Raw genomic sequence first — 26,062 nt, 5'->3', positions numbered from 1 at the left:
TACAAATGCTCATTGGTTGAATTGGTGGTCTGTAACGTATAGGGATGCGTTCGTCCTTAGAAGAGACCCCATTTTGCCGCCGATATTCAAATAACACTATCCACACAGAATTTGTTCTGATGTTAGTTATATTTTTAAATTGTGAATCATATTTAACCATTAGGCATGATTTTTTTCCCAAACTGGCACGTTTAAAGTAACAAATAGGATTTCGTCGTCCAAGTCGCGATGTCTGGCTACAAAAATGTGATGTTTTCTTATAATACATGTACATTTGCAACATTATAAAATGTTATAAGTTAAAAAAACCATCTTTCATCTACAGTGTTTATGATTTTAAGAGAAAGGAAACAAATTTCAGCTTTCAAAAAGTCAAGGCTACCTTTACATATTAGATGTATAAAACGTCAAAATTTTAGATCTTTACTTCATCAAGTCCATGTACTACTCACATAAATCAAATTTTAAACATGGGAGTTTAAACACTAAACTTTAGATGTTTAGCTACAAAATATATTATTTGATATATTAGTGTTTGATTTAAAAAAAAAAACAAAACAAATGCATATATGTATTTGAAAAAAGCAAATAAGTTTTTGGAGAAATGTGAGTGTTTGACCTTTGACCCAATTTTCGTCGTTCCCTAACTATGATGGATAGTGACGACATCGATATTCCGATGGGTCATCGTCTGCTCTATCCAACAGTAAATAATATTGCTGTGGGTCATACTATTAAGGCTAATTGACGAGAATCTATACCCTGTTACAATACAATAAAGACACTCCAATGAATTATTTTTCTACTTTTCTATATAAAATCAAAATTGAACAAGATGGTGATGGCGACAGGGAATGGGAATCCTCCAATTCTGTTTAAAAGACACGAACATATGGATAAGACATAAGGTTTTTTTAAAGTACATGTACATGTAAACAAAGGGGATATTGTAATTATTTTAATTTCTTATTGATTACTTATTATTTTTTTTCCATTTTATTTCAAGTTGTCTTAATGATTATAAACAACTAATGATTGCTCAGGGTTCGACGTTAACTTTTATATTCACTTGTCCAGTCGGGCAAGTAACATATGTGATTCACTTGCCCGAAATATTGAAATACTTGCCCGGAACTTTGTGTCACTATATAGTGTTTACTCCCTCGACACTTGGGGAGAACTGATTAATTGCAAGCCAAATAAATCGAAAAGCCGTCATATTTTTTGCGGGAATAATGGGTAAAACAAGAAGCAAAGAAATTACAAGTATTCATGTGAGGAGTTTTTATTTCACATCTTTAGTTTAACAAATGGACAACAATAACTATCTTCAATAGAATTTTATTTCTCTTTTTCTCTCATATTTTCGAAGTTTTCGATACAGATTTCTTACAGTTTTCCAAAGTAAGAAATTCCATAAATAAATCGCGATGTTCAATTGGATAACGAAAATAGATGTACAATTGGACGCATCCGATTGGTCGACATTAATATCATACGATCTATTTTTGGCAAAGGAAAAATCAGAAAACTATCCAATGATAATCTAGGTCAGCAAGGTCGGGAAGAACGGCGAACTATACAGAAGTAATTTCGATGTTTTAGAGCTGCGATGATCAGAAATAATGTAATTTGGGCACATATTTTTTTCACTTGCCCAGTCGGGCAACTTAGATGTCGTTTTTACTTGCCCAGACCGGCGATTTACTTGCCCCGGGGAATCGGGCAACCGTTAATGTCGAACCCTGTTGCTACTTTGGCGTCACAACTGCATGCACACTATGATCTCTCAGACAAACTTGAGCCATCTTACAAATTATTTTCTTTATAAAGAAGTTCACAATAATTGAAAAAAAAAAGATTTTTAAATATTTTTTTCAGTCTGATATGTACAAATTATTGTTTTACATGTATTAAACTATTTCCACATTAGTTCTCAACATTTGTTTCAATATGCTGTCACATAACTGAATTTTCATCTAAAGAATGCATGAATTATAATTTGCAAATAAGAGGTTTGCTTTTATCCCAGGTCAGGCTTAAACTGACATCTCCCTAAATGTTGGGTGCACTACATTGTACTACTGGGAATTGATACCTCTAATATGCTGAAAGTAAAAAAAAACCTAATGGAACACTCATTTGATTTTTACGAGGGGGTGGAATTGGACCAGGATCAAAATTGTTGTTTTTATTCAACAACGAAACATTTCGGTGCTAAGCACCAAAGAAAAAAAGCAGGACCTACATTTTATCAAAATAAAAAGACAGGACAGAAAATTAGATCCTAGCCCCCCACCCCACCACACATAAAAATACAATGTAAAATGGTCGCTCCCTAATACATCTACAAATAAAAATATATGTTGTGTCGTCTCTGGTATTGAAAGTGTAAAACCACTCATTTCAGTAACACATCTTAAATTCTTAAATAAAACCAATATTTGATTTATAAACGTCACACAAAAATAATTTGACTAACTTTCAAGTAACAGATCCAAGTAATATGCAATATTTAAAGTTCACTAAATCCAAATTCTAGGACCTTCCTCATCAGAAAGTTTTAATAATGCATTAAATGTAGCTCTGAAACTTTGCTACATGCATCTTTATTTATATTTAACATACCAGCTTAACTAAAATTTGGGAAAAATGTTTTATAATATCCGAATAATAGTCATTGAATGCTTGTGAAAAATATTGAATTTATTAAAATGAATTAATATCAAATGAAGGAGAAAAATCTGCTGAATGGCAACGGCTATTTTTGATAAGTGTGCTTTGAATAACAATAAAATGATGCATATGTATTAATTGGTTACATAAATACATTACATATGAAAGAATAGGTGACAGTTTTTCATTGTCAGAATATAAGAATGGGGTGGGTAAAAATTTTCTGCGCAGCACACCAGTACCCTTTTACTTGTTGAGTTAACCCCCCCCCCCGCGTTGTGAGTAGTTGTCATAATTTTCAAAATCTGTATATGTTATATTTTTATTAAAGAAAGGGATTATTGCTTACATGTACGTGTAGAATACTGAGCATAGAAGAATTTAGGCTTTTAATATAGTTTCAGGGACATGCATGTGATATTTGCCTTATTGAAATTAAATATCACAATGTATGATAATCATGACTAAAACGTTTCTTGACATGTAATGCGGATCTCTTGTACTTGGCGATCGCAATACTGGTATACTATACCAGTATTGTGTACAATACTGGTATAAAAAATTGTTCCAGTATTGTGACTTTTGTATACCAGTAATGCGATCGCCAAGTACATGAGATCCGGTAATGCTTTATATTGTGACTTCAGCTTGCGATATCAAAATATTGAAAAATAGAGTTTTTTCTTATGAAATACAAGAAATATTTCCACTTTTAGTAACTAAAACTGGCTCGTAAGGCCGCGCACATTTATCATTTGTATCTAAAAATATCCAAATTATCACTCAAATCAAAGTAAACACTTGAAAGCAAAAGTGTGCAATTTCACTGAGTTATTTTCTGACACTCGTCTCAAGAATTTAGAACATTTGTTAACCTGAAGCGGCTTTCCATTCACTTACTTCCGGTCCATTTTGAACATTGAAAATAACCCCGTACCGGGACCTCGTGAGAGTGTATTGCTGTAGTAGCTAATACCTGGAACGTAGTCCGGGGAACCAGGATAACTTTTTTTTTTACACCTTTAGCCTCGTTCTCGATATTCTTCTGGCGTGTATACAATTCTGGCCAAATCGGAATAATCACGTTGCGAAAGAGGTCTATTGTGAAGAGTTTCAATCAAATTGGTGAATTTGCCTGGCCATTCAATTTTGACATTTACAGAGAATTGATATTAATATGTCTTCGTCTTGCTTCCCGAATGAATGGAAGAGGACGAACGTAACACCAGTTTTTAGAAATGGTTCTCCAGGCGAGATCAAAAACTATAGACCTATCTTAGCGTTATTTCAAAATGTATGGAGAGATGTGTATACAAACATGTACATAACTTTTTAATGCAAAATGAAATAATTACTCTCAAAAATTAGTACCAGGGGCGACTCTGCCATTAACCAGTTCATATGTACATCCGACGACATCGAGACAGTTCTAGATAATGGGAAAGAAATAAGAGTTGTCCTTTGTGACATAAGTAAGGCATTCGACCGCGTATGGCATAGAGGTCTCTTATTTAAACTCCAAAACTACGATATGTACATGCTGTTTCTTATTTCCTAAGCATGCTTGTCGTATATTTAAATGTATAAATTGTCAGTATTGTCTATTGATAGGGAGACGGATTAATATAAGCTTAGTGCTTGTTTCCGAATCCTGTTTGTCTAATTTTGTTTTTAAGGTGCACTATACAGTTACGTTAAGGCGCACTATTTCGCATACCAAGTTACTCCGGTCAAATTTTGTAAAACTTAAAATTAAAAGTTGAAATTTGGTGGATATATTGTTTAAATGTAGTTAAGCATTTATACATAGACAGATGTAGTATATATAATGGTAAACAGGTGTAATTTAAAGGAAGAATGGTATCCGGAACGTTTCAGTACCCTGCCGTATTAGGTTCTCTCCTACGCATCAGAAAGCTGATTTTCAAAATATCTTATTTCGCACGAACTTTTGAAACTAAAATTATGCGAATGAATCGAAAAGGGTCTTATTATTTTTACCCTTTTTCCAACTACTCCATGTATGCTTTCGCTCCGTCCAGGTCCGGGTGTTAAAAGAATAGGCCTGCAGCAGCGCTAAGCTTGTCGTAAAAGGCGACTAAATAGTGCTCAGAACCCTAGCCGGGGGCTAGCGCGCTCTGCCCACAGAGCAACTGGGATATGTGCCCCAGGTGGTGGAATGGGGTACCACTGGCGTGTTATATGCTGGGGTTGTCAAGCTATAATACGGAAAACCTGACCGCAAACCATAGTGGTGCACCGGGTTGGGAAAGATGCCACGTTCCTCGCACGTTAAAGAACCCTACTGTGGTATTCTCCCGGAGTAGGAACCATAGGGCTCCACCACAGGAGGCTAAATTGCCCGACCCTACCCAACTCTCCCTATTTCCAGTGACAATCAAAATTTGTCGACCCCATTCTCCTTGTGTCCCACCCCTTTTTCCATTCATCATTACATGTTCATTTTATCATCAATTTCATGTTCACCGTCTGAATATAGCTGAAATATTGCTGCTCGGACGTTAAACCCCAACAAACAAACAAACAAACAAACAAACAAACAAACCATGTATGCTTTCATCCTGTAGTAGTGTCTAAGTGCCTGATATTTTATAAAACATAGTAATTGGCTGTTAGTTTTGGAAAGGCACCCCTGATTTGTACTAAAACTCAGTAATATTTTTTCAGTATGTTACCATGGCTACTGGATTTTATAACAATAATCAATAAATTACATATAAATGACTTGAACCTCCACACACCAAGGATTTCAAAAATATGCAATTTTCGTGACAAAACACTAGAAATTTCTGTGCGGACTGCCTCAAAACAGCTTTATTTCAACAAAATGTGATCAAATATTCAGAAAGTACCTAACTGTATTGTAATACCTTACTATTTTGTACACATTTTTCATATTAATACGCCTCCAAAGGAAGCGTAAATGGCTGTATTATCAACTGGGTCATGTATACTTATGGGCAGAAAAGGCAGAGGTAGCGTAGCGGAGTCACCCGAGGTTTGCGTATGAGGAGAGTACGGACTCGGCCGAATTTGCGACGAGTGCGAAAATTACGTAATCAATATTACCCAAAATTCTCGGGTCAAGAAAATTGCGAAACGAAAACAACCAAAACGAAACGAAAATAATCGATAAAAGAAAGAATCGAAACGAATCAATTAAATGAAATGAATCAAATCGTTATAAAAACAAATTTATTATAAATTATAAATATATTTAACCATACAAAATGAAACAGAATGAAGCGAAACTATATGCAATAAAAGAAATCTTTTAAGACGTTTCGCAAGTTGTAAGAAACATCATGTTAACCAGTACCGGACGATTCGACCAAAAGACATTTCTGACCATGACAACCAATAATTCCTTATGAATGCTGGACAATTCGGCCAATAGACATATAAGACCAAAGCAATTAGTAAAATGCTTTAGGACAGATATATAGCATTACAATATATAGCCTACCTGGCCGAGTGGTCTAGGGCGCTGGACTTTGTGCAGGCGGTGTTGCAATAGATGTATCAGCGGTACGAGTTCGAGTCCCGCGGAGGGAACGACCAAAAATTTGCAGCGCAAATTTGACAGTTCTAAAATCGTTGTCAATTTTTCAGACCTTTCAATGCGTTTATATATCTTCCCTGTATCAATTTGATCCGATGGAGCAGTGTAGCGAATAGAGTCGTCACATTCTGTGACGTTTGTATATATATATATATATGTATATTGTAAATGTTGCTTTGTATGGAGAGGATATATATAGGCCTTGCCTACTATCCAATTCTATTCAATTTTTTATTGAATCAAATATGTTTAAATCATCAAATCAGAGCTGACAAAAAATATCAGTTGTTTTTTTATTAATGTTTCTTCAGGAGCGTTAAAAGGTTTCACCTTCATCATATTAAATGAAATATGTTTAATCTAAAGATTTTTTTAATATACTTATAAATATCACACGACTTTCGAGGTTAAGCGCTATCGGCACTTTGATTAAAAGTTAAGGTCTCACTAACCACTTCTAACGTTTCCATTACTTTACATGTTAAAAAAGTAATTTTCAAAGTCTCACTGTGAATTCCCGGGACAAATGACATCTTAAAGTTGCATACCGTTGCGAAGCTTGGAAAATAAGGCTTCCAAAGTCATTATGCTAATGGTACAATGGTTGTAGAAATTCTTCACAAAATTTACTTGAATAAATAATACTGAAAATCCACATTTTTACCTGTTCTGCAAACTGACAGCATGGAGGCAAATTACTCACACATGTAAACAATATTCATACACTTCTGTAGTTAATTACATATATGATTTTAAAGTTTTAAAGTACACATTCTCAGCTTTATTTTGACTACTTGTAATCATAATACACACACACCATGCACTTACAATGCATATGTCTAGGTTGTGTGTATTTTTGGTACTACATGGTTTGGGGGGGGGGGCATTTGACCCGGAAGTGGTTAGTGAGACCTAAAGACGATAGCTAAGGTTATCTCCCTTTAGATTAATTTGTTTATTTCCTTGACGTGTCATTAACTAGGGCGAACAATAAATAATACCCATGCAAATAGCAACACAACACACAATGAATTAATTCTTTCATATGATCGAAAATATCATATTTTTTCTGGTTTTATATGGCTTATATTCTTCCCGAGACCCACCAGCCTTGTAAAGGAGCAAGATTAGATCTACCAACAGGGTTAAAAGAACTTGTAAAGCTCACTGAGGTGACTCTTAGCAGAAATGTGAATGCATTTGAAGGTATGTTGAACAGTTACTAAACTGTGACTCTACCAAAGTAAAAACTGGGATAAAATTGTCCCATTTCAATAGTTTTAAATATTTTTCTAACCTTTCCTGAAATGTTATTCTGCTAGAACCGTCAAATATACCTTGGTATAATGACAAGAGAAGTTAGTTAACAAACATTTTTTGAAATGGTGACTCCACTGAAGAGAGTGTAGACACTGCGGCTCCACTCAATACATCTCCACTGTGGAGAGTGGAGAAATTAAAATTTGTGTTAACAGTAGTAGTGTAGCTTAGACTTGCTTTTTATTTCTATATGTATACACGCACACACACGTCTCAGAATGTGACAACTCTATTTCCTGCACAGTTCCATCTGATCATTTTTGATGGTAGAACTGTCAGTTGCTATGCAAATTTGTCATTTCTGACATCGTTGGGAAGTTTCAGACCATAGTACATGTACATGCTTACATTTTCTTCTCAGTATCAAACATTATCCAATGAAGCAGTGAAGCAAATAGAGTTGTCACATTCTGAGACGCTTGTATAACATTTATTTGAATTTTGGTATGACATGCCTTGTTAATTCGATTCTCTATCCTATATAGCAACACCTAGATGGGCTGTCCTGTTTTACCATTCATTGTGTACTACATATATGTTACAATCCTAGATTGTTGTAATGTGTCTGTAAATACAGATTACATGTAGCATGAAAGGCCATTCATTTCAAAAAAGCTGATACACTTTCCCTTTAATAATAATGTGATAAAACACTTTTCTATGCTTTAAGCATTGGAATAAAGGATAAATGTAGCTGAATGAGTTAACTTCCTTCCATAGCTATATAGGCATACTGTATTAAAATACCAGTCAATATAAAATTTAGACACTTTCTATGATACCTGTAGGTGATTTATGATGTAGAAAAACCAATCAATTTTGTTTGGATCTTCAGATGCTATATTTTTGGTAACATTAGTCTTTTCTATATTCATACATGTGTATGTACTTGTGAAAAAATCATACATTCATCTCACATCAAAGCAAACCAAGAACAAAACATGTACATGTAACTCTTGTAAGAAGTTGTTAGTGAGACCATAAACTAAATTATGGCATATTTCAGAGAAATGCATAATTTGATGAAAATTGCCCTTCCTGGTCATTATTTCCATTTTCACATAATATCAGTATGGTGATATTGGTAATATGGCTATAGTGTGATAGAACTGTGGTTAGACATTTTTGATTAAATAATGTTAGTCCTTGAGAAAAGGAGGAAAGTGTATAGACATTTTAAGACTTCATAATTGACATTTTTTCATGTGATCTATTGATTAAATTGCTATGTATAAGGGTTAAAATAACTATACAAAAACATGAGAACAGGTATAAAAGGTACATTTTGCAAGATATTGTAAAAGACAACATAGCAACAAGATTTTTTATTTGTAAAACTGACTCATAACTTGACATCATCCCTGAAATACCTGACATCACAGCTTTGGATATTCAGAGTACTCAAATGGTCATACAGAATAGACCAAGAATTACACTGTGGTGAAATAGGCATGATATCAATTGTTGAAATCTGTCCTTTTTTCATAATGATAAATGATATCAACTACTACAACTTCTTGAGTTTTCATAGATATCAAATTGGTGTGACAAGTTAGCTAAAATTGTCATTTTTTAGTAATTGAGGGAAAATATCACTGAGGGGCATGATAAAAAAATGACCATTTCTATGTAGTCCCATGTCTCATTTTGATTGTTTTGGTCTTACTAGACTCACAATACCACAAGCTTTCATAAATTGTATGAAAATAAAAACATAAAACTCATAAAATGTCCTTGAGGTCTCCTTTACCACTTCTGGGTCAAATGGCCTTCCCCTATGTAGTACCAAAAACACACTGAACCCAGACCTATCCATTGTAAGTTCATTATTTATGTGTATTCTGATCAAAAGTAATCAAAATAGAGCTGAGAATGTTTACTTTAAAATCATATTTGTAATTTACTATAAAAGGGTATGAATATGTTTTGAATGTGTAATTTGTCTCAATGCTGTTATCAGAAAAGGTAAAAATATGGATTTTCAGTATTATTTATTCAAGTAAATTTTGGAAAGAAATTTTACTATCATTGTTCCTTAAGCATTATGATTTTGAACGCCTTATTTTCCAAGCTTCACAATCATGGTATACAACTTTCAGATATCATTAGTCCTGGGGATTTACACTGAATCTTAGAAGATTACTTTTTTAACATGTAAAGTAATAGAAACTTAAGAAGTTGTTAGTAAGACCATCAGCTTAAATATGACATATCTCAGAGAAATGAAAAAAAAATGATGAAAATAGCCTTTCCTGGTCATTATTTCAATTTTCACATAACATCAGTATAGCAATATTTGTAATCTGGCTATAGTTTAAGAATTGCATTGTGCAAGATATTGTATAAAAACAACGTAGCAACAAGATTTTTATCAACAAAACTGACTCACAACTTGACGTCATCCTTAAAATAACCTACCTTGGGATATTCAAAGTACTCAAATGGTCATACAGAACAGACTAAGAATTACACTGTGATGAAATAGGCATAATATTAATTGTTGAAATCTGTCTTTTTTCATAATGATAAATGATATTAACTACTACAACTTCTTGAATTTTCATAGATATCAAATTGGTGTGACAAGTTACATTGTAGCTAAAATTGTCATATTTAGTAATTTAGGAAAAATATCACTGAGGGGCATGATAAAAAAAATGACCATTTCTATGTAGTCCCATGTCTCATTTTGATTGTTTTGGTCTTACTAGACTCACAATACCACAAGCTTTCATAAATTGTATGAAAATAAAAACATAAAACTCATAAAATGTCCTTGAGGTCTCCTTTACCACTTCTGGGTCAAATGGCCTTCCCCTATGTAGTACCAAAACACACTGAACCCAGACCTATCCATTGTAAGTTCATTATTTATGTGTATTCTGATCAAAAGTAGTCAAGATAAAACTGAGAATATGTACTTCAAAATCATATTTGCAATTTACTACAAAAGTGTATGAATGTTTTTTTAAATGTGTGAGAAAAATGTGGATTTTCAATATTATTTTGTGACGAATTTCAAAGATCATCGTACCATTACCATAATGATTTTGAAAGTCTTATTTTCCAAGTTTCCCAATGGTATGTATTTTTAAGATGTCATTCGTCCAGGAAATTTACAGTGAAAGTTTGAAAATTACATTTTCAACATGTAAAGTAATGGAAACTTTAGAAGTGGTTAGTGAGACATATTTTCATGTACAATCTATATTAATTTTATTTAAAAAGTACAACATTTTAATGAAATACTCAGACTGGTATCGTGGTCAGCAACTGAATCTGAACAGGAAATAAAAGTAAATGTGGTTGGATTTTGACATGCACGAATCACATCCTGTCTAATACTGTGCGTTAAATGCAGCTGCAAAGCAATTTGAAGTGTTAAATGTATTTTTAACATTCAATACAATTAGATTAAAACAGATTTCGGTGGCCGGGTTATTCCTCCTCTTAGGATTAATTTTAGGAATAATACACGATGTCTGGTAATACAGGACAACTCATTTAGGGGTTGTTTTTATACGACCGCAAAATATTGTTTCTGTCGTATAATGGTACCATGCTTTCGACGACGATAGGCGTCCGTTAACTTCAGTATTTTACGGTAACTTGAGTAAAACTTTTTGAAATATTAACACATTATTTTGGAGGGCCCTGTAGTTTTGGAGGTTTTTGCACCATCCCTTTTGGAAATAAGGCGCTAAAAGGAATAAAAATGGGTGTTATCATTAGAATTGACAAAAAAGCTTATTGAACCGATTTCTATGATTCAATCTGTTCTGTTTTAAATTCTGTCTTGAATTTTTTTGCAAGGCAGGCTTATCCTTAACTATTTTGGGGTCAGTAGGGTACAAATTAGGCCACACTCCCAAAAAAAAATTTTAAAAATATTTTTGGTCCCATTTCTAATTTTTATATGGAATTCCTTCTGAAAACCCTGCATGCGCATATCAATCATATTTAATATATCTCTTACCGTATTCGAGTAAGAATGGGTCTTAGGGGCCACACCCCAAAACAATCGACTTTTTAGCTCACCTGGCCATAGGCCATGTGAGCTATTGCCATCGGGCCTACGTCGTCATCGTCTACGTCGTCGTCGTTAACAATTCTTCAAACATCTTCTCCTCTAAAATTACTGAATGGATTTGGATGATTGTTTTTTAAGAGTATCCTGCACAAATTGACCTTTTCGATTTTTGATCTGTTTTAAAACATGACCGCCGTTATTAAAAATAGAACATAGGGGTTAGACAGCAGTTTTTTTTTTTTTGCATATATCTCCGAAACCGTTCGGTTCAACCAAATTCTGGGTAAAAGTATTCAGAATGGTCAAATTTTGGTGATTTGAAGATTTGTTGATCCATGTTGGAGTTACTGCCTTTTTGGAGGTTTTTAGCTCACTTTGCCAAAGACCAAGTGAGCTTATGCTGGCATATTTGTTCCTTAGGATATCCGAAACGAAATGGTCGTTGGGATTTTTGATTCGTGAAAAAAAAACATGGCCGCTGTTACTGAAAATTGAACATAGTGAACAAACGGCAGTTTTTTGCAAATAACTCAAAATTCGCTGCCTTTAGCAAATTTCTGGCTGGGTAATATTGTTTAGCATCATTAGACGGACCTATGCAGAAATTTTCAAAACGATTCGGCGGCTGATGAGGGAGTTACGGCCCCTAAAACAGTTTTTTGGGGCATATTTTGCATGTGCAACTTTAAAAATCTTCTTCTCAAAAGCCATTGTACAGAATTCAATGAAAGTTTTGCATATTTGTTCCTGAGGGTATCCCAAACATAATGGTCGTTCAGATTTTTGATTTGTGAAAAAAAAAAGAAACATAGCTGTCGTTAATAAAAATAGTACATATGGGTCAGAAGGAAGATTTTTGCAAATAACTCAAAAACCGCTGCCTTTAGCAAATTTCTTGCAAGGATAATATTGCTCAGCATCATGAGACGGACCTATGCCGAAATTTTCAAAAACATTCATGGTTTGATATAGGAGTTACGGCCCCTGAAACAGTTTTTTTGTTTTTGTTTCACATGTACAACTTTGAAAATCTTCTCTTAAAACATATAAGATCATTTAATGAAAATAAGCACATTAGTTCTTTAGTGTATTGTGCTCAAAAAGACTTTTGATTTTTAGACGAAAAACTGGCTATAGTATAAACAGCATTAAATAGCAAGCGGACATTTCTGAGAATTTCTATTGCAATATCTTGTACTGTATATGTATTTGTATTTGTTGAGTCCTCTTGTACAGCTGTTTGTCTGAGGTTTATAAATAAAATCTTGTCTGGAGAACACTCGTAATAACTCAAATATGGAAGCACAATTATTTAATTATATTATTTTTTGATAAAAATAATCCTAGTCCCAATGGCCTGTGTTCATTAAAGGAGACATGACACAAAAATTTCGTTTTTTAAACATTTATATTTATAAAAACTACAATATGTTAAAGCTGCATCAGCTGTCATTTTTGTATTTTTTTTTGTTTCTGTTGAAATATGCCTTTTTCTACTAAATTGTAATTTTCCTGTATAATTTCATTTGATATCCACAAATAAAATGCATTAAATACATGAAATAGGTGTATATACCAGACAAAAAATGGACCTAGATAAATCGTATGCATTTGACTTCTGGTGACCTTAATCCGCGCATGTGCTGTAAGGGTCGCTTATTTAAAAACGAATCTGATTGCAAAGCGAAAGTGGTTAATCAACGGTAAAGGAATACCGACGGACACTTAGCCGTAAAAGAAAAAAGTTCGATTAAAACGCAAGGATCCTTTTGACATTTACGTATTGTGATATGATGTGGCACATATATGGTCAATACTTGTCATTATTTATTTGAAAACTAATCAAGAAAATGAAGTGAAATGTGAACAAGACATGTGCTTACCTGTGAATTTGTTGTTGTTTTTTTTACGAAGGTTAAAGTATTTTCAAAGCGGGTATTAAATAACAAAGTTATAAAGTTTTGAAAATTGGGATTCTAATCATGAAATTGTCGATTGTTTATTTAATTGTTTATTTGCCAACCAATTTGACACTAAATGATATACAAATTAGTGAATATGACATCACTAATGAGATTGGCGAACTCTCCTTATAGGTATTATCGACATTTATTGCTTCCATTGCATTACTACAAACTTATTTCATTGAATCAGCAAAATTCAGTAGAATCAGAACTGAACAAATTTGGCAGCTAATGCAGCTTTAAGATACGAGTATAATAAACGTTTTCTCATCAGGTTAGCGTTAAATAAAGTTGCGTTATCACGACGACCTAATTAATATGCATAAATGAAAACCAGAAGTAACACCCACTTACCATATATGGAAGTGCTACGCCATTGGTTCTCAATCCCCATTTTAGTGAATTGAAAATGTATACACGAGACCGAAAAAAATAATAAATCTTCAAAAATAGCTTGTATATAGAAGGCAGAGTGGTCCAGTGATCTGTGCAAAAGTCCGATAATCATGCTTAGAAAGTAAGAAGACTAAAGTTCTTCTCGTTTTCTGTCAACTTTTCATTTTCGTTAGGCGTACATCCCCGCATGGCGGCAACACAACTACTTTGCACACTATTTTAAGGACTCGCACATGAGATGCAAATAAAATATTGACATTGTATTGTTCTTTCTTTACCGCTGGGTTATATCAATTAAAAAGCCCGGTAGACTTAATTATGGCGAAGAGAAAGCGTGGGCGGCTTCTTTTATCATTACATGGTTCGGCGCCTCGTGACACAGACTTCGATGATTAAAAAAGCACATTGCATTTATTTTGTTTTACGAATTTTGAAATAAGACAGTTTACAGTGGAGAATTTGACACAATACACAATTTATAATGGGCGACCCTAGGTGAGTTTACGGGACTTTTATAAGTCAGTAAAATATTTAATTTTTGCAAAACAGATTTGGAACACGAGGAAGCTTCAGCACGAAACCTTTATGGGTTCTCAAATCAAATTATCAAAAACCAATAAACATGTGCGAATTATCCTATAACTGTACTTGCGGGGTACTGGTACACTTGTCAGGAGTAACGTTCCGTAAAAAGGGGTGAAATCAGAATGTTCATTGAAGATCGAGGTCGGAACAGTTTAAATCTTAGAATGTGAATTTAATTTACTCTATGTAAAAAGTTCAATCGAACATTACAGAACATAATGAAATTTTCCTATGTAATCTTCAAACAGAAGTATTGTCGTCTCTGTGGAGTCTAGTCTTCACGCACGTAAAAGTACAATATTTCTGTCATTGTTTATCATTTTCTTCTTGAAGTTGTTTAAATTAATACAACTGTAAGTATATATTCGCTGGCAAACCAAAACTTTCAATATTTTCGCTCTCATTTGTAGAAATCGTGTAAACAGTGCAGAAGCCCCATGCATTTCAACCACTCGATCTATGAATTGAGAACCAATGACGTAGCTCGGTCACGTGACCACATGGCTAATTAAAATTCGTATGGCTTGGGTCATTGTCGACTTTGAAATTAAACGACGTAAGTGACTACAAGGGGCATTTTTAAGATATATATTAGGTGTAATACGTAAATCAAATAAACCAAAAATTGAAAAAAAAAAAAAAACTTTTTTGTCATGTCTCCTTTAATTGTTTATTTTTTAGCTTGTTTACTCTGTTACACATATGCAGTTTAAGTTATATATTTTTTAGTGATTCTATGTTGCACACCACGTCAAGCGTCTTTCAGTTTGATTTCACCAGATGACGATTCAGAAATACTCAGAATTAGAGAATGTAAGTTAGTTTTTTGTATTTGCATTTTTCAATCAGTTACCACTATTCATTTGTAGCTTATTCATCAAGCCCTATGATGAGAGAAACACATTTTACAATCGCAGTATGCGCATAATGTCATCGTTAAACTGTGTACACAGTAAAAATTACTGCAAAACGTGTATTTCATATCCTTTGTCAAACATATGGAAATCATGTTTAATTGGTCAACAGGTGAAAAAACCCTACATGTTTAGGACTAACGGATAAACTCTTGAAAAATACGACAATAAATTCATAATTATGGAAATTATGTGTTTTTCATGGCGCTTCATATATGAAAAGAGAATTGTTTTCATGTGATTATGGAAAACATTTGTTTTCATGTGTTTTTATGATCTCAAAAATGAATATTTCTTTATCAATATTAACATATAATTATGTTTTCAAATGTTTAAAACGATATATTGAAGTATTAAATTAGAAGTAAACTTTAGATTCCCCACAATTTTAGTCATTGTGAAAACAGCAAACGGAGACAATGAACATAAAATGAAGAGATTTTTGTTTTAATTTAAAAAATAATCGAATTAATTTTTTTCAACCATTAGTATATTTTGAACACGTTTACCAACTTTCAAGCAGTTTCTGAGTCACGTCCTCTTTTTAACCACCCATGGATTTTCTATTTTGTAGACTTGTTATTGGTGATTTTTTGGTAGCATTCATTTTTCACGTGAAGTTTTAGAAAAGAAAGTGCTTTATAAGTAAGAATTTTCAGGAATTTAAATTCTTATACTGCATAATGGGAACTGGACAAACATTTTAATCCATAAACATAAAATCTCATTTCGTTTTCAAATTTTGCCTCCTGATACTTGCTAAAGCCTTTTCTAACTTGGTTAAGCTAACAGATATAATTACAAGCAAGTTATACAGTGATACATGGCTGCTTACAATAATATACTGTACACAAATACAAAATAATAAAATACAGCTATACCATAATATCAGAATTGTTTTTAATCAATTTAAATCTTAGTTTTATTCATTTTTAAATTTACCTTAATATAAAAGTACTCTAGAATTTAAGAAAAGAACGATATTAGATACAGTCAGTTGGTTGGACATGTACCCAAGAAAGTAGTTTTTCTTCGGGTAAGTTTTTTTACACTTTATATTGATAATGAAAACTCGATTGAGATTGAAGAGTAATCAAGGAAAGCAAGATTTTAGCGGAAATCAGAAGAATGTAATCCAAGGACAAAGACCAGACATGGAAAACAGACAATCACAATAAAGAACGTAAGTTGTCGTTTACTTGTATGAGTCCTGTAATAACATTTGTGATGCCTAATTTTGTTTGAAGGAATGTCATCGAATGCATCAAATTCAATAAGTAACATTCGATATACATCACATTTCCTGCCTTAAAAATTTTGTCAGTTGATGCGCAGTTAGTTTCTTCTTTGTGACAATTTGGCATATGATACAACGATACTAATTTATGGGCTTTGTATACGTTTCGGAGGCGGGTATGCATTTAACGGGACTAAAACTCGATCATGATATATCTCTCTAGGTGATATTTCAGTGTACACAATGAATAAAACGAGGCCGGGATAAACACGAAAAACAATCCCGAAGACAGTTCCCCTGCTATTCATTTTAAAGGCTTGTAAAAATATTAATTCGCAACATTGATCTTCATTAAGTGAATAAATCGCTTAAATGTTTTCGAAATAAGATTAAAAAAGGCTTAGGAAAGTTTTAATAGGTTATTTTGATAAGAAATCTAAAGTAATATAATGTTTTGTGTTGTTTTAAGGGGGTCGACAATAATATCGTTGCATTTGATTATTTATAGTTTAATAATGTTTTTATCAAGATTTTCTCCTTTTCATGACAATGTTTTATCTTTCTATTAAGAAGAGAAATAATTCAGCATCAAAAGTTTCAAAATATATTGGATTGAATCTCACTGTATAAGTACAAGTACTCTGAGTAAACTCAAGAAAGTAATAACCCATGCTTCTAAATGACTCAAAATATTTTTGATTGTAAAAGTTGGATAGTCTTCTTTTGCACTGATACTTCATCCAAAATTTAATGCCTAATCGTCCTCTATAATTTCATCAAAATCTACTGCGCAGTATCGGAGTTAGTTGCATATATAAGGTTTTAACATTTAAATTTCTTAATTCAGGTTATCTATATTCATTTGCGAGAGACGAGATAAAAAAAAATCTTTCTTCATGCACATCTACATACATGTACAATGTATGAATTCTAAACTTTGAATAAAAGAAATCATTAAAGTTCATTGCGCTGTATAAATGAGGAGTTGACTTATTTTAACATGTGAGTTTCCATATTACAATATACCCTTTGGAGATAACAGTTATGTAGAATATGCTGTATAATTCAAAATTAAAAGTGATATCACTGTAAAGGACTCGAAAATACAATAGAAACTGTTAGATTTTCAATGTGGATTATCTCCCAAAAGCAGACACACTGAGATGACTTATAATACATTTCAGTATACAGACTTATAAAGCAACTTAATAACAAAAATAAAAATATGTAGCCCTTTTGGGGTGTATCACATATTACAGAATTTGCATGATTCTTACAAATACTACTACTTAAGTACACTCTTTAGGTTGACGGTTGTTGAATTTTTTATCCCGTAGTAGAGTTTCTCAGTGCTATATCAGGATTTTTAATTTGTTTGCTTATGAGAACATCTCGTGTAGTACATTTTTACATCTCTTTTTCTTATGCATTTGGTTCTAATATTGCTGATGGAAGATTCCCCCTTGAAACGTGTGCACAGCATACGCACATTTACAATTATATTTGATTTGTATTTTTATATTTCTTATCCCCCAATTCTTTAATATAATTATGGATACATGTTTTTTTCCTCAAATTTTCTGATGTAATCAAATTCTTACATACGTTTACAATATTTGGAATCAACTAACTTATAGGAATTTGAAATTCTTGCTTCAAAATTAAAGCATGTACTTTTACCGGTATTGACAAAGCTTTCAGAATGAAAAGAGTATAGCCACTAAAGACAAAATTGGCTAATCATAACTTAACACCTTTACAATAAATGGAGCAAAATATCGTAAATTGTAAAAAAAATACTTTTCTTGTCCTGAATTTCATACTGTAAAAATGACCATTGTTACATGTAGTCAATTGTAACCTTATTCATTCAATGAGAAACGGCTTTTCTTTTACGTACTAAATATTTATGTTAAATTTAAAGAAATACCAGTTTTACTGTAACTTTGATGTTATAGGTAAAGGTGAAATTTAAATTCATGTTGTTTTTATAACTAATCCATTTAATTAGGTTTGTTTGTTTGTTTGTTTGTTTGTTGGGGTTTAACGTCCGAGCAGCAATATTTCAGCTATATTCAGACGATGAACATGAAATTGATGATAAAATGAACATGAAATGATGATGAAATGAAAAAGGGATGGGACACAAGGACAATAGGGTCGACAAATTTTGATTGCCACTGGAAATTGGGAGAGATGATTAGGGTCGGGCAATTTAGCCTCCTGTGGTGGAGCCCTATGGTTCCTTCTCCGGGAGAATACCACAGTAGGGTTCTTTAACGTGCGAGGAACGTGGCATCTTTCCCAACACTGTGCACCACTATAGTTTGCGGTCAGGTTTTTCCGTATTATAGCCTGACAACCCCAGCATGTAACACACCAGTGGTACCCCATTCCACCTCCTGGGGCACACAACCCAGTTGCTCTGTGGGCAGAGCGCCCTAGCCCCCGGCTAAGGTTCTGAGCACTATTTAGTCGCCTTTTACGACAAGCTTAGCGCTGCTGCAGGCCTATTCTTTTGAAACCCGGACCTGCACGGGGCCATTTAATTAGAAATTGTTTATACATTTGTACAAATTTCAAGGAATGCAAACGAAATTCTCTACCTTTTCATACCTAATTTTTAAAATGTTGGCATAGGTTGAATGAACCACTCGTAAAAGTTAAAAATGAGATTTCAAGAATGATGAAGCTCACGGCGCCTGCATTTAAAGGCAATGCACATGCCTACAACATATTAGAGCATCTGTATAAACGAAAGAGATAATAAAGGATTGGGCTACATGCTTCTCTTTTTAGCTCACCTGGCCTAAAAAGGCTATGTGTGCTTGTGTCATCACTTGGCGTCCGTCGCCCGTCGTTAACTTTTCTTTAAAAATCTTATACTCTGAAACCACTGAACATAATTTGATAAAATTTGGTGACAATAATCTTGGGCATGTCTGCGTCCAAAATTTTGCCCGTTATGGTCCCTCCCTGAAAAACATGACCGCTTTTATTAAAGTAGAACATAGGGCTGTCATCATTTACCGATTTTTGAGTTATTGCCCGTTTTGCTAATTTTTACTTTTTAAAACAGTTTTTAGAAAAAGAAATGTTAATTGATAAAATATTCAATATTCAGGAATTCAATATCTATTTTTGGTGCAAATTTCAGAAAAAATCTGTTGACACTCTGTTAGAGTAATGCCCTCAGAAAGTGTTATTTTGACCATTTTGCAAGTTTTTGCATGTTGTTAAAAAACCAATAGCAGATTGATGATAAATATAAGTTATAAAAAATATTTAGTATGTAAACATCTATGACTGATGCAAATGTAGAAAAAAATCTGTTGTTTGCATTTTTTAATGATTTTTTGCACTTTCAGATTTCATAAGTAGAATGATGATTAATGTTAATAGCAAAACTGTTCATGACTGCTGGGGTTGTCAGGCTATAATACGGAAAACCTGACCGCAAACCATAGTGGTGCACAGTGTTGGGAAAGATGCCACGTTCCTCACACGTTAAAAAACCGTACTGTGGTATTCTCCAGGAGTAGGAACCATAGGGCTCCGCCACAGGAGGCTAAATTGCCCGACCCTATCCACCTCTCCCTATTGCCAGTGCCAATCAAAATTTGCCGACCCCAATATCCTTGTGTCCCATCCCATTTTTCATTTCATCATTTCATGTTCATTTTGTCATCCACTTCATGTTCATCGCCTGAATATAGCTGAAATATTGCTGCTCGGGCGTTAAACCCCAACAAACAAACAGTATCATGAAAAATAACATCTGTGCAAATTTGGTCAAAGGTGTTTTGGTCATTTTGTTATTGCATGTATTCAACTTTTTAAAGCAGTTACAGATTTTAGAATCTTGCAGCCGGGTTCGAGAATTACCGCAATCATGCAATACTTGCATTGTGTATAATAACCACTCCGAGCTTCATGAGAAATAATCATGCACAGGGGCTGCTCTGGCTTCCAAAATTCTGTCGCCAGAAAATCGCCAGCTGCCATTTTTTGTCGCCAATTTTCAGAAATTATGGCCAAAGGATGCCAAAAATATGATAGTATTAAGTCTACTGATGAATTATCTTTGTTAATTCATCAAAATAACATTTGAATTCATGACGTACAAGTACCAAGATTCACTCTTCAGAAACAGGTATTTTATTTTTATCAAGGACTTTATATAACTATTCTCATATAGTCCCTGATTTTATAACATGTTAACCTTCGTCCTTTATGGTCTAATTTATCTTACAATATAATTTGATTTCTTTAAAATTTTTAACAGACTTGATTCTTTTTTTCAGGTGATAAAATTTCTAGCAAACTACATTTTGTACAATGGACCATCAATTGTGTCCCCGTTTAATGATTTTGATGTCTGAGTAGTATTTTTTAATTAGATTTTGGGAATCCCCATTCTATTTGTTTACCGATTTTTCCGCCCAAAAAAGTCACATGGCAAAAGTGTGAAGAAATGTCATCCATTTCCTTCTATCAATTCTTTCATTTTGAAGTGTTTAGACACTTCATGATGGGATAATCATTGTTAATTGGATTTAATTTATTCTGTTATTAGGCAAGTCTGTTTCTGAATGTATCACATGGCTGTGAAGCTTGTATGTAACCAGGTGCACATGGCCATAATTGTGTTTACCTTTGACCAGGTGATGAGAGTTTTGATTGGCTCAATAATATATTTACATTTGATTGACCCCTCCCATGAGATTATTGTCAGTCACGGTCGCCTGGTCTAATTATCTTTAATTGCATTCAGTCGTAAATTGGTCATGGTCAATTAACTCTGTCCAGGAGTCAACAGTTGTTTAATTAGAGAGAATATCCGTTTGCTGATAAACTTCCAGTCAATTTTAATAAACAAAACATAGGCGCCCAGAAAACCGTCAACTGGTTATTGTTGTCGCCATAAAATAAAAAATTGCAAAATGCGACATTGGCGAAGCCCACCGCGACCCAAGATGCAAAATATTCTTAAAACTTTAGATGTATTCACTAAAGATAAAGTTGCTTCTTGAATGTGGATACCATTTTCTGTCAAAAATATAACAGACAACTTTATGTTCTTTGTTGTGTTTGTCTGTTTTTCATGTCTGATCTTTGTCTCTGGATTACATTCTTTTAATGTACATAGTCATTAATTCTGATTGCACATTAGGAGTAAGGCAGGCACCAATCAAAGCATTTATGGATGACATGACAGTGACAGCAAAGCAGTCACTGATGGAAGATGCAATCGGAGAAAATGATCAAATGGATCAGAATGAAATTTAAACTAAGCACGTCAAGAAGTTTGATAGTGAGAAAAGACAAATATAAAGATGAGACATTTGAGTTAAGCAGGTGGAAAGATACTAACAATTACAGAGAAACCAGTGAAATGTCTTCGTAGATAAAATCGACGCACACTAGCAGACATGGAAAATATGGGAGAATTACGAAATGCTAAAACAAAATCGACAAAAGTGGTAATAGGTTGATTCTAGGCCTAGGTATTTAGCATGGAGTACCGGTCTTACCAAGGATATTTTGGCTGTTGCTAGTTTATGAGTTTCGTTGTCAAAAGTCGAGGCCTAGGAGAGAAAGATCAGAAAATGATTGAGTGTACCAAGGAGTTAATGTAGTATTGGGTTATACAGCACACAAACGAAATAACAGTTACCAGTTACACGTATAAGGAAGTGAAAAGTGGAGGAAGCAGTGAAAAAGGCTGAGACCGTTTTTAGACACAGTCATCCGACAGGGATTCTTGCGGTTTGATAGAGGACTGAACATGCGTCATCTGCAAAGACAAACTAATTACATGTATTGTAGGCATGCCAAGTTGCATTTAAAGACGGTAGATAAACCTGGAGAGGTGAAAGAGTATTGAAGTTGATTGCAGAAAATTTAGATACCACCAGTAGGAAAAAAAGACAGAAACAGGAGAGCATTACATTTGCTCATTCTGTGAAAGCTAAAGAGAGTAAAAGCAACCGTGCAGAAAAAGTGTTAGGATATTTGGAACTGCATCAAACTGGTAGATGACAGCAGACCTTCAGCAATGCAAAAGTTTCCCTGCAGAAATAGCAGCAACAACGTTGAGACCAGCCATAGTGCTTTGATCGCAGGAAACCAGGCCTGTAGTATGGCTGGAGCTTTCAGGCCGTTTGGAAGATAAGATAGGGGAGGCTAACGACAGTAAGACAGCAAAAGAACTGTAAACAACGAGGATGAAGGACATTGTAAAAATAAAGTTTCTGGACGAAAACTCCTTAAGTTAACCTCTGATTCTAACAAAATGTTACGATATCGTTACACGCCAGAAAATGTGATATCTATTGATAAGGATAAAGCTTTGGTCGATGTCAAGGTCACAAGTATGCCAAGATTTAGGATTCCAGATGATAACTTAAAATATTTACAGTGATGGAAACGGAATTCTGGAATATTGCTTCATTCCAGATAAACTACAATTGATTTGGGGGAATTTTGTTTGCAGTCTAGGTCACATTTGTCAAAAAGCTTCATTTTTTTTGTAAAAAAATAAGTTTCTGGACAATATTTCCAAATGTTTACCTCCGATTCAAATGGAACTTTTGGATATTGTTACATACCAGGTAAGTGAGAATCTATTGATGTAAAATATCTAAAATATTTCTTTCTCTGAAATGGGGACGCAACTCGGCGTGCACCCTGGGGCAATTCGATTTTTGTGAATTAGCCAGAAGAGAACGTTGAGTTGCTTAAAAATGCCAAATATTGGTGAAGATGCAACTTTCAATAAATAAATATGAGACCAATGTATATCAGCTGAGTATATTGTAGAAAATTGTCCATCTTATTCTTATTTTAGCTGGTCTGTGTGTGTTCAGAGAGTGTTTAGGGGCTGCTAGAAATCTCATGTTACGCGTGAATAACTCAGAAGGAGAAACAGTTGCATACTTTCAGAGGAACATGACATGTACTCGGGGATGCTGTGCGTGTGGCTGCTCTTTGTTTACGCCCATCATGGGCATAAATTCACCGCCATACATTAGACTTGGAACCGTACAGGAACGGTATGTATGCTATTTCCATTTTCAAATTAAACTCTTTATAAAGGTGGTATGTTCGGAGGTATATTTGTAATACAACCTAGCTTTTATCTGACTCATTAGCCAAAATGTATGATAGGATACTGGAGATTCGTCAGCCTCATATCTTTACCTACACTTAGAAATCGATGGTACCACAAACGCGATGACTTTTCATTCCATATTGTCATGTTTCCTTTTATCTGTAGCATACGTTATGCTTTATGTTTTCCTTTTCTCTTTCGTCTACCTCTGATTTAAATATTTTATAAGGGGTGTTTCTTAAAAAAAAGCAGAGGATGCTTAACCTAGAGGTAACCTGGTTCATGCTCCAAGTTTTTAGTGAAGTCCGAGTTGCTCAGATGCTCTTTTTGCTTTGTAGGTATTAATTTGGTTATTTAATGTTCTTTGTTGTGTGTGTTTGGTCTTTGTACCTGGATTTCATTATTTTGATTTCCGCTAGCATCTTGGTTCCATTTATTACTCTTACAAGTGCAAAAGTTTAGAATTTTGATATTTTGTCTCTAATACATCAATTTATATATGCAATGTTAAATATAATTCTAAATATAAAACTTTTGCAGATTGTCATGGAGCTTAGTGTCTACGGTCTATGTATACAATACACGCACATGTCTGGAAAATGTGTTATGTACAAGCTTAAGAACAATCAGATTATGAGAAAATTCTGTACACAAATACAACATTTGCTTACTCGACACACTGTATTAATAAAGAAGAATAATATAGTTACAGGATAAAACATCTTTACATCTTAAATAAATAAACTGCTTTGCGGATGATTGCTAGATACGTCCGTAGAGTGTCAAATAACTTAAATACTTGCAATAAGTGTTTTTTTTTTAAAGATAATAACATAAACAGATAAACAGACGAGCAGGCGAAATCCTCTCTGTAAATGCCACTATTTGTTTCTATAGGGTATGACGAATATAAATCTATAGCCTAGACCAAAAGAAATAAACAATTACAGTGCAATGGCATTTGGTGGAACTGTTTTAGTTAAAGTAAAAAAAAACTGGAAATTGCCCCATATGATATTTGTATGAATTAAGTCCCATAACTCAAAAATGCAACAGAGAGCTCAAAATAACCATGATAATAGAAACAAACTATTCAACTAAAAATCATGAAAGTTATAGTGCAAATATAGGACTCTTTTTTATGAATAAAGACTTAGAACTCTATACCTAAAAATAATAAGTTTAAAAAAAATCAAAAAGGAGCTCAAATCAATTAAAACAGCCAATTCACCAATGTTTCATGAAAGTTGGTGCAACTATTGAGTTATAGTTTGAAAATTGCCAAATTTCCCTTTTTATGAATTAAGTCCAAAAACTCTAAACCATAAATGTTTTTAAATTGAAAGGAAATCAGTATAAATGAATAATTCATGAAAATTTCATTGAAATGATTTTGATTAATAGTAAAAAAAAAGAAATTACCCCATTTATGTATGAATAAAGACCCATAACTCATAAGCGAAAAAAATTGAAACTAATGAAAAAATCAAAAGGGAGGTTCATGTCAATCAAAAGAATCGATTCACCAAAGTTTCATGAAAACAGGCGAAACCCCATTAGTTTATAACAAGTTTCATTTGCTCAAAGAACAAACGGGGATATGACAAAAGTTTTTTCCAACTTACGTAGACTTCTCCCTTTCAATATAATTTGTCACAACAATGTCAATGTAAACACAGAAGCATGCAACAATTGAACAATAATTTCAAATGGACATTTACATACAAAGAACAACAATAATGATAGTAGAAAAACTTACGAGGAAGCGTTTCGACTTTTTTTTAAGTATCTTAATACATCATCAAAGATAGTTATATTAGTTTCACTAGTTGGACTCTAGTCACCGCTAGTTAGCAAATGAACATTAATTTCTATCGGCAGATTTAATTCGGCTAAATTTTGTAGAAGAATTTTTCAATTCATAGAGTAATTTGGACATATCATGAAAAAGTGGTAAACATCTTCACTCAGTGCCTCACAACTGCACTGTAGACTTAATATACTGTTTACTTTGGAAAAGTCCGCATTAAGGAATGAAGCTGAACATTGAAGTTGAGTTAAGATATCAATTTTACGGGGACCATGTGAGTAGTAAGAACTCTTTGGTCTGTATAAACTAGGTATCTGACGCAACAGTTCGCTTTTAAGTTTAGAGGAGGATTCTAGTTCGAGAGTAGATCTATCAAAATTATCCCATTCGCGACTGGTTGACGGGACGAATGAATCCACGATCATTGTCAGTA

The 26,062-nt window shown here is 33.6% G+C and overlaps 1 protein-coding gene across 1 annotated transcript in view; it reads left to right on the top strand.

Annotated features, from left to right (window-relative positions):
* Positions 1–7,208: 7,208 nt before the first annotated feature.
* Positions 7,209–26,062, top strand: part of LOC148617419 (phospholipid scramblase 1-like) — a 28,164-nt gene continuing 9,310 nt past the window's right edge. Inside the window, exons 1-3 of the mRNA XM_088585023.1 lie at positions 7,209–7,465; positions 15,284–15,367; positions 23,556–23,760. Coding sequence (XP_088441149.1) covers positions 7,339–7,465; positions 15,284–15,367; positions 23,556–23,760 — 416 coding nt within the window. The 5' untranslated portion in view covers positions 7,209–7,338. The remainder of the gene's footprint in view (positions 7,466–15,283; positions 15,368–23,555; positions 23,761–26,062) is intronic.

The sequence above is a fragment of the Perna viridis genome, chromosome 5, assembly GCF_037379345.1.
Source record: "Perna viridis isolate PV_CMFRI_1.1 ecotype Kerala chromosome 5, ASM3737934v1, whole genome shotgun sequence".
Taxonomy (NCBI): domain Eukaryota; kingdom Metazoa; phylum Mollusca; class Bivalvia; order Mytilida; family Mytilidae; genus Perna; species Perna viridis.
This window is presented reverse-complemented; position numbering and strand designations above follow the sequence as displayed.